Here is an 18,262-nt window from a genome sequence, read left to right as displayed (position 1 = left end):
CATAAAAGTTTATTCCTGGAACCATTTGTTAATCTATTTGATTATTGTATAATTCGGAAATCCGCTGATTCTGTTTTATGATGTCTGCAGTGCCTCGAAGTGCTGTACTCTGATTGTTTCAAGATGCACTGTGGGAGTGTAGAGTTAAACGGACCGGGAAGTTCTGCAGGCAAAAGTGTGTGGGCCACAACAGCTCTCATAGTTCATGACAAGAAATGTATCAGCCGTGGCGCAGCAGCACACACACTCTTCCCGTGTCCAAAACCAATAATGCACAATTTAGAATCTTTGCAATGAAAAAGGGTCTAATGATTTTTTTTTTATTTAGTTGGCTTGAGCTACCAGAAATACTATATGAGGATAATTATTATGTTACTAGTATCAAAATTAGACATTAATGAGCACCTGAATGCTCAATTATATTTTAGAAATGTATTTTAGAAGTGTTCAGAATGACACTAGCACTTCAAAGGTGTGACAAAAAATAAAAAAATAAAAATAAAAATAAAAATAAAAAAATATAATATAAAATAATAAATTAAAAACAAAATAAAAATAAAAATCTTTGACAGACAATATAAAATAAAATAAAAAATGATAGCGAATAGCTTATAGTATCGTATAGTTAATAGTTTTATTTACCTGTGATATTGTTCTTCTCCTGCACTCGGAATGTCATTTGTCATCCACTCAGCAGTTTACATTTCTTCTCATATGAAAGCCATCCTCACCGGCTGCCAGCACATCTCCAGGTCTCCACGTCCACGCACCGGAATTACGCGTGGGAGTGGTCGCTCAGACGCCGCTGCATCAAGCTGACATGAACACCGGAAACACCTTCAAAATACACACCAACTATCTTAAAAGTTCATCTCCTGCAATCGTATTTGCAGAATGGAGGACATCCTGTTGGAGTCCATAGTGTACAAATGCATCAGCTGTCCTGAGCTATGGAGAGAAAAAGCTGCATGGTGGATGAGGTTGCTGTGTGTGAGTCTGATGATGGAGCAGGCAGGCAGGCAGGCAGGCAGGCAGGCAGGGCAGATGAGGCGATCGCACTGCAGCAAAGCTCGCAGTCAGCAGCAGCATCCGCCTCAGATCCACAATGGCTTTTATGCACCAAATCCTCCTCATTGGCACACTGAGAGAATGGTGGTTTGAGCAGGGATAGCAGCGGTGGGAAGTAACAAAGTACAAATACTTTACTGAAGTCGAGTATTTTTCTTTGGAGTACTTCCTCCCTATGCATGAAATTTCAAATATATTTCAATCCATGCGTAAATGCATAAATTGTCCTGAGACCAAATGTAACTGATTCCTAAATAATCCCCAAAGTGTTTTTTTTTCCCCTTCCCTTTTGTCCCATTTGTCGTGTAAGATTTAAATCAGCTTTTTGGTATAATTTTTGCTAAATTAAAATAGGTGTGAGTAAAATTAATAAGTAATAAATAAATAAATAAAAATCAATTAATCAAAAAATAAACATTAACTATTGGGATTTTTTTTTATTCATACAATCAACTGTTTTAATTAATTAAATGCACACTGTGTGTCGCAGAAAAGTGTATTTAGTTGTATATAAAGTATAAAGTAGTGGGGCAAACTTAGTGTTTCTGAATGTGTTGTATGGTGGTCTACCAAAGCTTAATTGATTACAATTTTTTTTTTTTTTAAATGCTTTGTTGTTAGAACTCTGAAGTCAAAACCAAACTTGAGACTCAAAAGAGAAAACACATATTATAGATATTTGCATTATACTGTATATAATATTAACATGAATACTTTTAAGCTAATAGACCACTACTGGCTGATGTCCATCCATCCATTATCTGCCGCTTATCCGGGGTTGGGTCGCGGGGGCAGCAGCTTCAGCAGGGAAGCCCAGACTTCCCGCTCCCCAGCCACATCTTCCAGCTCTGCCGGAGGGATGCCCAGGCGTTCCCAGGCCAGCCGGGAGACGTAGTCTCTCCAGCGTGCCCTGGGTCGTCCTCTGGGCCTTCTGCCGGAGGGACATGCCCGGAACACCTCACCAGGGAGGCGTCCAGAAGGCATCCGAAACAGATGCCCGAGCCACCTCATCTGGCTCCTCTCTACGTGGAGGAGCAGCGGCTCGACACTGAGTACCTCCCGGATGGTCGAGCTTCTCACCCTATCTCTAAGGGAGAGCCCACACACCCTGCGGAGGAAACTCATTTCGGCCGCTTGTATCCGAGATCTTGTTCTTTCGGTTGCGACCCACAGCTCGTGACCATAGGTGAGGGTAGGAACGAAGATCGACCGGTAAATCGAGAGCATCGCCTTCTGGCTCAGCTCCCTCTTCACCACGACAGACTGATACAGCGTCCGCATCACAGCGGAGGCTGCACCGATCCGCCTGTCGATCTCTCGCTCCATCCTCCCCTCACTCGTAAACAAGACCCCAAGATACTTAAACTCCTCCACTTGGGGCAAGATCTCCTCCCCGACCTGGAGAGGGCACTCCACCCTTTTCTGACTGAGAACCATGGTCTCAGATTTGGAGGTGCTGATCTTCATCCCAACCGCTTCACACACGGCTGCAAACCGCTCCAATGAAAGTTGGAGATCACGGCTTGACAAAGCCAACAGTACCACATCATCTGCAAAAAGCAGAGATGAAATACTGAGGTCACCAAACCGGATCCCCTCATCGCCTCGACTGCGCCTAGAAATTCTGTCCATAAAAGTTATGAACAGAATCGGTGACAAAGGGCAGCCTTGGCGCAGTCCAACTGTCAGGTTCGCCAATTTGACATATAGTGTTCGTGAGCTAAAAGGAGAGACAAACAGCTCTTGTGGAGACAGAAAGGTTAAACAAAGTTTATTTGACAACTTTATCTCCCTCTGTTCCTCGATGCTTTTCACACATTCCCTTTTATAACATCGGGGAATCAGATTACACTCAAGGGTGGTACAGTTCGTCTTCTCAAAAGCTGGTTCAGTCCGGTTTATCATTGGGGTGTCGCCATGGATCGCAGCTGACTTTGACGTCAACATCCTTTTTCAGGACCCAGTTGCTTGCTTCAGACTTCGATGCCAACTTATCAGGGCTCTTCAAGATGTTGTTTACTTCAACCTCACTTCTGAAGAAGTGCCACCGCCCCGCCAATTGCAGACACCTCCCTGCAGTAGAGGTGTCTCCCTGTATCACCCCTCACACTGCAAACACTCAGCATAGTTCACTATATTAAACTGCAACATGTTATATGCACTACATATTAAAATAAGCTGCATCACGGCAAATGTATAATAACCTCTTAATATTATTCTAACACCAACCCTCACTGGAAACGAATCCGACTTACTGCCGGCAATGCGGACCAAACTCGGACATCGTGGTACAGGGACCCAACTGCCCGTATCAAGGGGCTCGGTACCCCGTACTCCCGAAGCACGCTCCACAGAACTCCCTGCGGGACACGGTCGAACGCCTTCTCCAAGTCCACAAAGCACATGTAGACTGGTTGGGCGAACTCCCATGCACCCTCAAGGACCCTGTAGAGAGTGTAGAGCTGGTCCACTGTTCCACGGCCAGGACGGAAACCGCACTGCTCCTCTTGGATCTGAGATTCAACCTCCCGACGGACCCTCCTCACCAGTACCCCTGAGTAGACCTTTCCAGGGAGGCTGAGGAGTGTGATTCCTCTATAATTGGAACACACCCTCCGGTAGCCCTTCCTAAAAAGGGGGACCACCACCCCGGTCTGCCAATCCAGAGGCACTGTCCCCGATGTCCACGCAATGTTGCAGAGGCGTGTCAACCATGACAGCCCCATGGCTGATGTCGCAGAATTTAGTTCTGATTCCCGGTTCGGTTTTGTGCGTAAATTTTCTGTCCAGACATTTATTAATTTGACTGCTATTTTGCCCTAACGTGGTTGCAGCTAGACTTCTGTAAAAAGTGTGTTTCACGATTGCATGTAAATCTTACGTTAGCTTAGCAATTAGCATGGCTTCTCGATCCCTCCTCAGCTCCCCTTCTTGAGAACGATACTGCACAAGTGTCGCTCATTTTTCTCCATGGAGGCGATGATTACTAAGTTAGGAGTGACTCCTCAATTTATTTAGCTGCACTAGTAGCCAGGTGTAGCTCGTTGCTAGCTAGCAGGGGCGTGCATAGGGCGGAGCTGACAGGGGGGATTTGGGATCCACTTGAACTGACAAGAATGAGCATAGTGCACTTTATACATTAACCCCAAAGAACAAGACCAACATTCTGCATATCTATAAAAATATACTTTGTTTATTGGAAAAAGAGACAAAAGTGCAACAGACAAGAACTCATTAGTATCTTAGTCAGGTGGTTACAGTGGAAAAACTAAAACAATACAATACAGTCAGCGTTAAACATAACTTATAGTACAAAACTGTACACAGTCTCAAAGTATTCACAATCGGTATGTATTTGCTTGCTGCCAAATTTGTCTAATATATATATTTGTTTTTAAATATAATGTAAATAATCAAGTCATATTAGCAATCGCTTTGTCATGCTACAAGTGCGTCTTTTGATCAGTCAGGATGCAAATACGTGTTTTATGAAAGGCCAAATGAATGTTGTCGAGTCGCAACAATGTCTGAATCTAAGACTTTTTTTTTCATAATAAACTACACGTCGAGAGTTATCCTGTCATATGTAGATACCCTCAATCTATCAGCATCTCCACATTCTTGTGGCTTTTTGTCAATTACAATTGCTTGTTGGGCACATCAATACAAACTTTGCACGCCAACTTGTCTGCACGTGGCCGGAAGTGGCCATATTGGGAAATGATTTTCAAAGCATGTTGTCATCATAAACAAGAAAAAGGTTGCAAATAATACATGCGACAATATCGTGATCATGGTCGAGGGGCGCTGCAGCCCGTCACAACCGACTCCTGGATACACACTCACATTCACATCGTCACTGGAAGGAACTGAACCCATACGGACTGCACAAAGTCAGGCAAATGTACCAATTAGTTACCGGGTGTACGTAGTTTTGACAATTTTTTTACATCAATAACCTGAATACTTTTCCTTCGGGCCAAATATACAACAAGAGCGACAAAGGGTCTGTTCACGAACTATAAACCGAGAACATGCTGTCAGACGAGGGATACAGTAGTAGTCGATACGACAAAAATAGGGTCTTTAAAGGCACCACTCGGGAGATTAGCTAATTTGCATATTAAGATACAATGATGAGTTGTGTACCTCTTGGTTATGCGAAAGAAAAATGTAGCTCATCAAAGACGTGAGGGTTGACATCGAGGTGGGAAAAGCTGCCAATGAATCACTTTCGTTTTCAGATTTTAGATACTTCCTGTTTTTGAAACACCAAATAGAAATGGCATTATGATTAGGATTCCTTACAAGGTTTTCCTTACTCAACTCAACCAATAATACTCACACACTAATTTTTTTTTCATTAGGGCGCTATGTTGAAAGGCATGGTCATATTGGAATTAATGGAGTTAAGAATCGAGGAGAACTAAGAGGTCAGTGCTAAACCCATACAGTCTTCCAATCAAACGTCTATAACAGGGGTGGGCAAATATTTTGATTGGCGGGCCACAATGGGTTCTAAAATTTGACATAGGGGCCGGACCAGGAGCAGATGGATGGAGTGTTTTGGTAAACTCACCTCATCGGAGAAAAAAAAAGTAATTTGAAATGAAAGTGAACAAAAGCATTACAACAATATATGTGTCTTTGAAAAACCACAGTATTTAGAAAATATAACATTAACAAGGTTTATTCATTGAATTTTTTTTTTAGAGTTCGTCTGGCCGGATTAAAACGTTTAACGGTCCGCATGTCGCCCTCGGGCGGTAGTTTGCCCACGCCTGGTCTATAAGATATTACGAAAAGATTTTCCAATTGGATTGGGTCTCTGAAACAATTTTAAGAATAACATCTCAGAGCAAGATGTACCGTCCTCTAAACTAAATTAACGACAACAAATATCCTATTCCTCGTCTTTAGGTGAAATTGTGTGTTTGTAGTGGTCAGATGGGGGGCAAAAGGTGGACAGGATGCAGTCCAAATCAAAAAGCCGTCTCAATATCACATATTGTGGTCGTAGTCACCGATCATTCTCCGTGTGTTGGAAGCCAAGAAGATGTCATTGTCCCTTGGGCAGTCAAAGTGGCAGGAGCATGTCTTGATGAACATCATCTTTTTCCTGAACACGTCACCTTCTGGACAGCGGAACTCCACCTCGGCGGTGATGGTGGTGTGAGGTGTGCAGCATCGGTTGTCGGTACAAACGCCGCAGAACTTTGGTTTGTATAACCTGGTGCTGGTGCACCCCGATAACTCGAACCGCATCCCTTGCTGGGCCTTCGGTGTTCGAACGCATTTCTTGCCACGCTGTGATAGAGAATGATCTTATCAATACATCATAATCGGAAGGTGATTCGAAGTCAATTGTTGATATTCAAGGATTTTAACGATTTCGAAACACATTCAGTTGATTTTGTGCCAGAGATGATATACCCTTGGTTGGTACAAACCAGATGTCTTCAATCCTGTTCCTCGAGGTCCGATGACCTGCCTGTTTTTCATCCCTCCCTGCTGCAACACACCTGATTCAAATGATCCGGATCGTTATCCAGCTTCTGCAGACCTTGCCGATTATCTGAGCCTTTGAATCAGGAGCGTTGCATCAGGGATAGATGGCAGGACAGCGGACCTCGAGGAACAGGATTGAAGACCCTTGGTTTGGACAAACACCCGGTCACACTTAGATTTAGACCTATAGATAATTTCGATAACCCAACATGCATATTTTGGGAATGTCGGAGTATTCAGAGAAAACCACATTACAGAGAGAACAATCAAACACCAGAGAGGAAGACAAATGTTCTCTTATCAATCCACCAAACAAACAAAGAAGTTCGCAAACCTTAATTTCTTTCTCCTGTTGACTGTCGCAGGGCCGAATCATACAGACCCTTGTCTGTCTCTCCAGCTGACAGCGCTGGTTATCGTTGGTGATGCGGGATGACACGCCCATTCCGCAGGTGGAAGAGCACTCGCTCCACTCTGTCGTCTGGACTATGCAGTTATCTCTGGGACTCTCTGGTTCCAAACCTTGAAGGGGCACCTCTCTGAAGCCTGGGATGGGTTGTGAAGAGGGCAGTGGGTGAATCTGAGAACCTCCTGCGAGGACAGAGGTGCACATTTAGAGATTTGAGTCAAAGTTTATTATATTAAAAGAACAAAACGGTATTGATACTATGAGTGACAAATTCACATTATTGATCACAAGATAATTTTAATGATGCATAAAGTGACAACATCTGTACGCACCGCCCATCACGGACTGATAGTGGTGGTCCTGCGGCGTCTGGTCGCACACCCACTCCTCGCAACACTTTCCTGGGATTTGGATGCGCCGAGGGTACGGACAGTCCGGGGATGGAAACCGGACAATACTGGGGCACGTCGGCACACATCCGATCTCGCCATTCATACACACGCATTGGTGTTTACAGCTCGGTTGGAAGGACTCTCCGCTGTGGTAGATGACGCCACCCAGGTCACATGGCTGACCCTCTTGAGCTATGGACAAATATGCAGACAGAGAGCTTAGTTACTTAGCTTACCTTGAAAGTTGTAGCTACTGTATATATGTATATATATTAGGGGTGTTACAAAAAGTGAGTTGAATCCAATTGGCTTTGATTTAATGATTAACTCATTCACTGCCATTGACGGGTATAGAAGACCAAAAAAAAAAATCCATTCATTTTACCTGGACTGGCAGTGAACGAGTTTAAAATGTAATCATTGCATCGTTACATCGGGGTTGTCTCCCAAGCTGAAGGTTGTGGGTTCGACCATCAACTCTTCTGACCATGTCGAAGTTCCCTTGTTTGAACCTAAATTGGACATGGCAGCGCCCTGCATGGTCGAATTATGAATGGATGAATGCGAGTCATCAGATAGTGTCGATAAAAGCCCTCTGTAAGTGCACTGTATTTACTTTTTATCTTGAATCATATCACCCCCGTATTCATTAAGATATCGTATCAAATCGTCTTTAATGAGAGACGCACACCAGTATAAATCGATTTGGTGCTGCTGATGATTCGTTCTTTCTTTGACGTTAATTAACTTGAATAGTGTTGGTCAACAAATCCCAGTAGTATCTGAAGGATCTGTAAAGTAATAAATTATCACACACTTCAAAGAAGAAAGAAAGGCGTGGTTGTGACGTTACCCATGCAGATGCCAGTGTCAGTGTCGCTCAGCAGTGCGTAGTCACAGTAGAGCTCCTTGTGGTGGTCGCAGGGCTCCAGGAGGTTGCAGGGCTCCCCTAACTGCCTGGCACACACTTTACAGCAACCACAGCCGTCTAGCACCAAGCTAGTGCCTATCGGGCAGGGAGGGGGGTCTTCAGGGCAGGCACAGGGCTGAGAGCACTCCTGGGCCAATGTCTGCAACAGAACATTGAAGGTCGCGGTAGTTTTAGTTTGATACGTAATGAAAAGTTGCAAGCTTCAACTATTAATAATAAATATGTACAGTATGTGGATAATTTGATTTATTTTTGTTTGTAGCAAGGAAATATTTAAAATACACAAATTAGACACTTGTGTGGGAGTTATAATTATTACAACATAGGTAGGAAATAACGTATAACGGTATCTGCGAAGTGCTCTTCATCATAATAAAAAGTATTTTTAATATTTCTGATTCATTTCCCTCTTTAAACGTGGATAAAAAAAGCGCAGTACAACTTAAAAACATCCACAAGAGGGCGACATCACACTCCACTCACGTTGGAGCATTCCTTCAATGTTTTGGTTGTATAGTACAGTATTTCTATGCAGGTACATACATACGGGAAATAATATCATTTATGTTCAAAGCCAATAAGTAATTTCCATATTCCAAGATCAGATGCTGCAGATGTCATATATATGTTATTACACTGTAATAAAATGACTAAATGGTCTTAATATGACTCAAAGCCAGTAACTTTGACAACAAATGATGCTGGATGGCCGAGTAAAAACTCACCGATGCAACTAAGAGCAAAAGAAGAGAGAGCATTGCTGAAGTTTCCGTAGACATGGTTCCTCACGATCTGGTCTTCACTCTGTTGTATGTTGTATTGGTTCCTGTGGCAGGAGGCTGGGTCTTGTTTGTGCTCCTTAGCTGACTGATGAAAGGATGGTGGGGGACTCTAGCTTAAATACCAGCCCAGTGGGTGTAGCCAGAGGAACAAGAGCCCATGCCACTCTGCACTGAGAGGTGAAAACATTCTGATTCAAAAAGTCCTACATGCCTGCTCAATAATTAGTTCCTATGGGCGGGGTGGACAAAATGCCACAAGCAAGAAGTGTGCCAGCTGCAGAAAGCAGCGAAGGCTTTGTTCCAATTAACATGTGGCGGCATGAGAAGGGTCTCGTACATGGTACCTGACACCAACCCCGGGGAAGAAAAACAACCCCAGTTTGAATGTTAATGTTCTGCCCACAGAATATGAAAAATGATGTCATGAGTCGAGGTGATGGGTTTGGGAAATGAAGATGACGCGTCCCAAACACTGACAAAGTGCAGCACAAGCAAGGGCTGGCGAACGTCCACGGGCAGACTCACTTTCAGAGGAGTTTGCATCAATTTGCAGTGTACAAACTGGCTGAGTTAAAACAGTGCAGTGACACAAGCTGTCATTTGCGACTTAAAGTATTTGCCAAAGTAGCGTAAGTAGGTTTTTGACATTAGGAAGTCACTGCACCGTGCAAGATCTTTAACAATGTTGACATGAGTATTATCAAGCCCATGTGAGGTAATACCAAATGTAAACAACTAAATTTGAAATACAGTGATCAAAATGTTCCATTAAGTGTACATACACCTGCGTCCGAAATCTTGATTACTCATCAGATCTTTTTCCAGTTATTCATCCATTTTCGACCAATTATTATTATTCACCACTTATCCAGTGCTATAGCAAAATGTTTTCCGACCACCAGGGGTCTCACTCATGCGTTTCAACACATAAACAAATTACTGAGAGGTCCAATGGACAAGTCAAAAATATTGTACAAGCAGTGTCTGTGTTTACAGTAAACAAATCATGTTTGTCCAGAATTTCAATATTCGTTGATTATCAACCCAAAAATGTACATTGTAAAATTAACCTACAACCGTGTTTTTTTTCTTTTGTCGGCATAAAAAGCAAATTTACACCAAATGACATTAAATAATATTTAACAAAAAATAGATTTGGCTCAGGTACTTTTTGTTTTTTTTTTTCTCTGCGAAGTACATGTAGTGCCATCTAGTGGCTGATAGTGGAATTACACCCAATATAATCATGAAGTATCAAAACAGTGTTATAAACTGCACAGAGAAGAAATCTGAGAAATTAGAGGAACCGTAAACATAGGACCCGTGATGGAGGGGAGGTTTACTCGAATCGTTTTGTTCAAAATTTGAACCCTTCAGGTTAACAGCTTTTCTCTGTGTGTCACGCAAAAAGTCTTATTATACTGAATATGGTTACGCCTCATACCTTGCATGAGGAGGTTTTGACAGATTTTACACAGAGAATTTTCATTGTCCTAACACTCAGAAGTGTGAAACTTTAGAATCATTTCTTATTTTATAGAATTCTTCTCCCTGTATGACCCAAGACCGAATGGTTATCAGATTTTTTTTGCACGCAAGGTCGCCCCCGACCAAAAGAACCATTTAGCTCAAACTTGCTGATTAAGCCTCACAGATGGTTTGGATTGAGCTCTGATGACGTTCTCACCGCAAACAACCAATTTGAGGAAGACAAGAGGCCACCCAAGGGTCACAGCGTGGGTTGTTTTGGTTTGTGCCCAAGCACAATGGCAGTGTTCAGACCTGCATAAATGAATCGCACAAGAGGGGAAAAACCCAACAAAACACAGGTTGGAAAACACTGAGTTTGCTGACCTGTCCACTCCACGAGGATTAAACCCGGAAAACCCAGAAGGAATTAAGAGAATGTGCGTGAGCCGTTACAAAACATCTTGAGGAGGAAGCTGTGATGGATGGTTAGTTCCCTGATGATATGGATGCATTAGACAGCGCCTCCCGTGTCAGCCCACAAACCCGGAGGTCCTCTTTGATCCATTTACTCCGAGTCATTGACCTTTGACATTTGGATGCCTTCGTTGCAGTCATCCTGGCTGATATTTTCCGCTTCTGCTACCCAGGATTCTATTGTACTTCTTGACGCACAGCTGGTGCATGTGACTTTCTTTTTAAGTCTAAACTTTATTATACAGCAGAGATGAGGAATAGTTCAATTTAAACCGACATGGTGATTAATGGAGCGTTATCATTAAGGAGTGGAAATAAGCACAAATTTATGTAAGTCTGCAAACATTGCATCCTGACGCGTGGTAGGAAACCGCCTCCCCACAGTAACCACATTATTACATGTTATTTGTCTCTTTTCTCTTGCCACAAACATTGCATAATCCCCTCCGGTTCTGACTGCAGACTAATAGCTGCCATGCCAGACAGCTGACTTGATGCCTGCTGAATGACGTACATCCACCTGGCAGAGCATCGACTTTGACCTGTCATAAATCACCTTTGTGTTCTTCCTCACACAGGCGTGAGGTTCTCCTGCCGTGTGCTAAACAAACAGACTGTGTATTGTTGTCCGGTCAAATACTCAGCTCAGATGTCCTCATTGTGGAGTTTTGCGGTAATTCATGCTGCTTAACACATTTTGTCATAAGAAATGAAATATAACCTTCATTTATTACGCAGGCTTTTAAGTCTTACATTTTTCACTTTCAGACAAGGAAACGCTCTCCAAACAATCTCTCAGGGTGACTAGGGCAGATTTGATTTAGTATAATTTTCATGTACTGACAAAATCCGAACAATCCTGTAACGAATGAAAAATAAGAAAAGTGAGGGCACTAATGGATGAACTGATCAATGGCTTTTTCACGACCATCATCTTCATACATGGTTGTGTTTATTTTGTTTATTAATTTGTGCCCAAAATCAGCTCTAACAAATTCCAGCTCACCTCTCAAAATGAATGTGTCTGTGCCAGTTTGGATTTCTAAGGATGTTTAATCAGGATTAAAAAAAAAAAATCGCAATGATAATTTTGCAGACAAGCACGGGTCGGCATATCCTCCAGGAGAAGGGCTGCGCCGCAGTGGGAGTGATCACAGCCAACCTCAATCTTGGCCAATCAAAATGTCTCAATTCATTCCCTTTGGACGAGGCACACTTTTGGTAAAACCAGAAGCACTTTTTTTATCTTTTCATTTACATTTCATTGTGACGCACCTGTGTTGCATAATAGTGAGCAACACAACAAAAGCACGAGGGTCATCGTTTGAAAACAACAACTCAAAACTGATCACACTTGCAGGTAAAAGTTTGCTTTTGCAAACGTTCTCACCACAAAAAGAGCCTGGGATTTTGTGAGTGTAAACCAACAAAACAAAAGAATAACAATACACACCTTGTGCAAAGAGCTCTTTTACTTAAAACATCCCATACAAAGATGGCACCAAACTGCTTAAAAGCAAACAAAAATGTAGTGAAAAAACTAACTTTGTGCACATCTTCAGAAAAATCCAATCACTTAAAGATCGTATTATTTAATATTGTATTTTTATGCATAAAAACTTTAGGGTATTTGAGTTGTAAGGGATCGCTTTAATAAAATAAATGCATTCATACATTTTGACCTAGTGACCTTTATATTCCCATCACATGCAGGTCAGTAAATCTGAGTTGGGAGCAATGGAACGCCTCAACATCTCCATCTGCCAGTCAAATATGCATACATTCATGCTCCATTTTCTTCAGAATTTGGAATCCGCCACCCCCACGCCTCCTCATGCTTTTGCGTCATTCATCCCTATGCTTCAGTTATACATTAAATCCTTGTTCTAGCCCAGTGGTTCCCAAATGTTGTCCCCTAGGGACCTGCATTCTTCAATTTTCTCAAAGTCACGTAAAGAACATGAATTAAAAAAAAAAAAAAACTTGGTGCCATTCGGAGCATCTTATTAAGAAGTTAAGAATGAAGATGACAACCATCCATCCATTCTCGACTGCTTATGCGGTTGAGGGTCCGTGTGTGGCAGACTTGGGGCGAAAGGTGGACGACACCTTCAACTGATTGCCACTCAGTCGGAGGGCTTTTCCAAAAAAAAAAAAAAAAATATGGCCAAAAAAATTCACTCACCAAATATTACGGAACTAGTAGAAGAAGCAGTGCCGACTTCCATGCAGAGCCGGGCACATGACCCTTTTTTGCCGGTCAGTCCCCGCTTTCTGAGTCGATTTCTGACTGGCTTTGTGGACTTTACATTATTTTTCTTGAAATGACGTCTCACTTCCTGGTTTGTCGCTTGCCAGCGTCTCACTTTGGAAATAAAAATAATACTTTGTTAAATTTATGAAATGGACATTTATTTATTATATTGTTGTATTCTGTTTAATGACTTGACTTTGATTCCATTTGGCATTTCTTGAAATCACTTCACACTAAGTGTTTAACTTTGGTCCTTTTGGTGTTCATATGCGCTGGAAGTAAAGCAAGCCACCTGACTCTACGGCTTGTTGGTCACAGCAGGATATGCAGAGTTAATTACATCCTGTGTTACAGTACAACAACTGAAGTGAGTGAAGGTGTTTGACTGGAATTGGAGCTCAGCTTGGTGATTTTGGCTGCGGCTTAGCTCCGTTCAGCCAAATGCACTGAAGCAAACTTTAATAGGCTCTTATTCGCACAAACTTCCGACGCATGAGTCAGTCGTGTTGTCTTAAAAGACTTTGAATTGAATCAAAACATTCTCGTTCCCTCCGCCAAGCATGAAAGTGACAGCTCATGTTTTGATTGGCGTCGGTTGTTTGGTTAGGTATTCGGACTTTGCAAAGACTACAACTGTCCGATTCCCATGAAATTTAGTGAAGGGGTGGTACATTTTGGTGCACAGCTGGTACAGGGCGTGTCGCGAGGAATTTTGCACTTTTTCATGTTACAAATCTCTCAAATCCCCAAAATAACGATGGACGGCATAGTCATGCTAATTATTCAGGTAGTATTTTCAAATTGGTGAATGACTAAGTTTCAGTGGGGCCAATTAATTTTTTTCATGTAGGGTGTTTGTCACTTTGAATAGAAAAGATCTAACACAAATTTAGTCAATTAAACCTGTTCTAATCCCAAATCAGCCAATTTGAGTGGATGTTAGCAAACATGGGTGGCACGTGGTCTCCATTTGCCCACGACGTCATCCGCAAGGGGAGATCTTGCAGTTTACCTACCGACGTCATGCACCTACCCAAGCGAGTCTATTTCCGTTTCAATCTTGATTTTAATGCATGGCGCTAGGATTGGCCAGAAAAAGGCTACTTCCATCCCACAGCGGCGCACAAACGTCTATCAAAATACCCAAAGAACGAAAACTCCACCGATGCGCAGATTTAGACGTCACTTTACACTAGACTGGTGCTGGGAACAAAAATAGGGCCAAGCCCTGCCCATGAACCAAGAAGAAGACCAATAAACAATCATAGATATGGTGCCAGAAGGATTTTACGTTTGTTAAGTCTGTGCGCTACTGAGTGACATTAGACTAACAATTGCTAAATCATCAAACCTCACGGTGGTCTGAGAGTTTTTGCACGGTCTGTATATGTAACTCCAAAATATTGTGAATCATTCATTTCCCTACCCTTGACAGTACGTGAGGGCGGCTGTCTTACTTTCCCAAAACCAGCAGCTGAGCATCGAAACCCAGTCTGGGTCATGACCTTACATCATTCTTTTTATCTCAGCTGACTCGTATTTCCCGTGTCATGACTTCACCTGTTCAAGCCCTGACCAGTGTTATTCGAGCCAGATTAGCCTGTGACCCAGGAGGGTGGGGTGCGCCTACATGTGTGGTTGGGCTGGACAAGCTGATTACATTGAGCAATATTTCTTGCTGAAATATAAAGCCAGGTTCTTTGATTTAAGTTTTCCTTCCATCTGTTGCAATGAAATGAAAATGGATACAATGGCATAAAGCGATAATGGTTTATAATCCACAAGTCTGATACAACGAAAGTCTTATTGTAATTAATTTCAAATGTATAATGTAATTTCTGAGACTCGTTACTTTGAACAAATATACAACTGTACACATAATTTGTATACACAAAGTGAAGAAATGAGACGAAGCCCAACTATTGAGTTGGACAGGTTGTAAAAAGTTTTGAAATCATTTTTCGCTAAAATCTTTGCATGCGGGGTGGAGTTGAATTTAGCCTGGGTGGTTAGTGGGTGTTATGGAGAGTTTTCTAGTACACATTACAGTCTAATATAATGAGGTGAATGGGTATTTTATCGTTTTGGGTTTGTGGTTTGAACAATTGAATTAGAAAATTATTTACCATGTACCATACTCAATTGCCTTACCTGGACAAGTAAATGCAAAAAAAAAATTGAAAATAATTTTAGTGAAATAAAGCAAGGAATGAATTCAACGACAAAAAGAAATAATTTCTGAAAGGTAACCGGTGAGAATAAAATTTATAAATGATCACTAGGGCATTAGCTATACTACGGTCCACTGTGAAGACCGTCATCAACAAGTCGGGAAAATGTGGCACGCAAGTGAAAGCTGCTCAAGTTGGTTGCCAAGAGGCCTTCAGTAACATGGAGGGAGCTGCAGGAATTTCTGGCAAGTCCTGATTGTATACTTTCTGGGACAGCAACTTCTTGTATGCTTCTGGCGAGAGAGTCGGGTGGTCAGATGGAAGCGTTTTCTTATAAAGAAAAACATTCAAGCTGGACATATTTTGGCAAAAACATACACCAAGGCTCACAGAAGCATGGGTTGACTTAATAAGATCCAAGAGGAACTTACGGGCCATCATTTCAAAAGTTTTTTTTTTTTTTTTTCCAGCTGGAATTGGGCCTCTATTTAGTTGTAAGATTTTGGCACAAAACCACCGGGCGGGCACCTGTTAAAAAAGTTGGGGATTAAAAAATTGCGCAATTCTGAGTGATCCAAATTATCGTCCAATGATTCTCAAAGTGCGTTACAACTACCAATAGCGCTACAAAGAGATACGTTAGCTTGTTTGTGTTAATGTTAGCGTCAATATGGATGTGATGCGCACCTGTTTCCTCTGACCCCACGATTCCAACACCTCTGATTGATTATTTTGGCAGTGTGGTCCTCTGGAAAATTGTCTGTAGAAAATCAGTTCCGACAATTTTTATGAAAAGGCTGGAGGGTCGAGGCCGCGTGGTTCCCGAGATAGCATCTGGATGGCGGGGGACTGACCGGCAAAAAAGGGTCAAGTGCCCAACTTTGAATGATTTGTAATGATATTAAACGATGTGGAATGGGAATTATTATTATTTTAATTTTTTTTGGGCAATGTGGACATTTTTGGTATGTTGAAATACATGAATCTGTTTGGTAGAATGTCATTGAGAATGGATTGACATTTTTGGAGTGGGAATTTGAATGGCAAAAAATTTGGAATTTTTGGACAATGAGAATTTTTGGCAAATTGAAAATTGGGATCACGGTCAATAGAATGAACGGAATGTTTTGAATTTCAAATGAGTCATGTGACTCTGTTACACTCAATCTCCCAATAGGAATTAATGTTGACATTTTTGTTGAAAATAACTGCTTATTTCAGTTATGAGAAAATAGATTTTTTTAAATTTTGGAATAAGTTGAAATTGAAATCATGTGTGTGGGATGAATCATTATTATGTGGGAAGTAGATCCATGTCACAATAATAGAGGGAAGAAAAATATAAATAATGTGTGAATGTTTTCAGCATTCACAAAAATACAAAAAGTCCAAATATCAGAATCACCGAGCTAAGAATGATTCAGAATATGGTGTCATACTGTAGCTGCTCTGAAATTTATTTGGGTGACTTATGCAATCATTGTCTGGCTAAAATAAAAAATTGCATGTAAAAATAGAGGACATCTTAGTGGTCTCTACCTCAAGTATGGATGTTTTTAACAGCCAGGCAAAACATTAGATCTTGTTCTACGTAGACAGTGATGTTGATGAAAATCAAAAGAAAAAAAACAGTGTTTTTATAGCCTTCTATTTCTACCATATGCCCCCAACACGTGCACACGCACACGCACTTGTGTCCCCACATTTTGCCATCCGGTGGAGGAAAACATCTCATTCATCATGGATCCGGCTTCGTTTCCCAAGAACTGGACCAGCTCTTTGAACTTCCTCTACAAATTTATGTCAATATTATTCAGGTGATTACGAAGCGAAAAGGCTTTAAAACTGGATTTGCAGTAAAGCGGGGAAAAACGTGAGCTGGAAAGTGCAAAAGTTGGCACAGTTGGATTTAGGTTTTGTGCTGAGGCGATCGAGGCATATGTGCTCTCCCCAGACATGAGTTCAACTGTAATCTTTGGTTTTATCGTGATGCTTGTTATTTTACAGTCTGCTCTGGTTGGCCGAGTAACCCTCTATTCAGTCCTCCGCAGTTCTGTTTTGTTTGCCTATCACCAAATAACAGCATCCTTGTCCTTTCGCTAAAGCTTTTGCACACTTTGTTTCAGGGGATCCCGAATGATTTTTGATCAAGCATGTCCGACTTCTGTCCTCGAGGTCCGCTGTCCAGCCTGTTTTCCGCCCCTCTCTGCTGCAACACATCTGATTGAAATTGTGAATTCTGATTGATTTGCTTATATTGGGTTGATTCAAAAAGGGAATGAAAAAAAAAACACGTGGCGATGAGATGGGCATTCGTCACTGGTGAGGAACAAAATAATTTCCTGATCCACGTTACGTTCACAGTTAAAGTGTAACATGTTTTCCAAATGGATCTCTCAGGAATTCACATCGAAGGAAAACTTCATGATCTGGAAATTAAGGCCACCCTCAGACTTCACAGAATCATGTTTCTTTGATGGTTGCGCGCAAATTTCCGAGTTATGCATGGTGGGTGTGTCAGAAATCCAGATGGGAGAATCTCCCCGTACCTCAAAGAAAGAAATTGTTTTAAGAACGAATAGCCTGCTCCATCGTATGTCTTCCATTTTGTAGCACAATGATAAATGATTTAAATAAAAAAATGAGAGTTCGAGAACAGCAAGCACACCAGCAAACGTTCCTCAACATTCTTGTCTTATCTGCATTTCTTCAAGAGGTTTCCCCGAAACAACACCACCATGATTCTTCAGTATCACAACCATCAGTTTTTCTGAGTTGCTTTGGTTCATTTCTCACATCAGAA

The 18,262-nt window shown here is 41.8% G+C and overlaps 2 protein-coding genes across 10 annotated transcripts in view; both read right to left on the bottom strand.

Annotated features, from left to right (window-relative positions):
- Positions 1-1,016, bottom strand: part of epb41a (erythrocyte membrane protein band 4.1a) — a 41,159-nt gene extending 40,143 nt beyond the window's left edge. For 7 of the 9 annotated variants that reach the window (XM_088318751.1, XM_088318752.1, XM_088318754.1 and 4 more), the window contains exon 1: positions 643-1,016. In XM_088318751.1, the coding sequence (XP_088174877.1) occupies positions 643-679 (37 nt within the window). In that variant the 5' untranslated portion in view covers positions 680-1,016. The remainder of the gene's footprint in view (positions 1-642) is intronic. The other 2 variants (XM_088318755.1, XM_088318761.1) reach the window with 1 other exon arrangement.
- Positions 1,017-4,241: 3,225 nt separating this feature from the next.
- On the bottom strand, positions 4,242-9,242 carry ccn2b (cellular communication network factor 2b). The gene is made up of 5 exons (XM_088319540.1): positions 9,034-9,242; positions 8,231-8,447; positions 7,318-7,569; positions 6,911-7,167; positions 4,242-6,375 (listed from the first exon to the last, which is right to left on the bottom strand). Exons 1-5 carry the CDS (start codon positions 9,085-9,087, stop codon positions 6,070-6,072), a joined length of 1,086 nt encoding a protein of 361 aa, XP_088175666.1. The 5' UTR covers positions 9,088-9,242; the 3' UTR covers positions 4,242-6,069.
- Positions 9,243-18,262: the final 9,020 nt, after the last annotated feature.

This window comes from Idiotropiscis lumnitzeri, chromosome 16 (genome assembly GCF_059441095.1).
Source record: "Idiotropiscis lumnitzeri isolate Australia: NSW breed Sydney's pygmy pipehorse chromosome 16, RoL_Ilum_1.0, whole genome shotgun sequence".
Classification (NCBI taxonomy): Eukaryota; Metazoa; Chordata; class Actinopteri; order Syngnathiformes; family Syngnathidae; genus Idiotropiscis; species Idiotropiscis lumnitzeri.
The sequence above is the reverse complement of the archived record's forward strand: the minus strand, read 5'-3'. Positions and strand labels throughout refer to the sequence as shown.

What these genes read in the sequence shown, in the direction of transcription:
- ccn2b (XM_088319540.1), bottom strand. Translation starts at nt 9,087, where the DNA reads ATGTCTACGGAAACTTCAGCAATGCTCTCTCTTCTTTTGCTCTTAGTT. An exon ending in TGACACTGGCATCTGCATGG is followed by an intron (nt 7,570 to 8,230) that starts GTAACGTCACAA and finishes ATTTGTCCATAG; the next exon opens with CTCAAGAGGGTCAGCCATGT. An exon ending in CTATCAGTCCGTGATGGGCG is followed by an intron (nt 7,168 to 7,317) that starts GTGCGTACAGAT and finishes CTGTCCTCGCAG; the next exon opens with GAGGTTCTCAGATTCACCCA.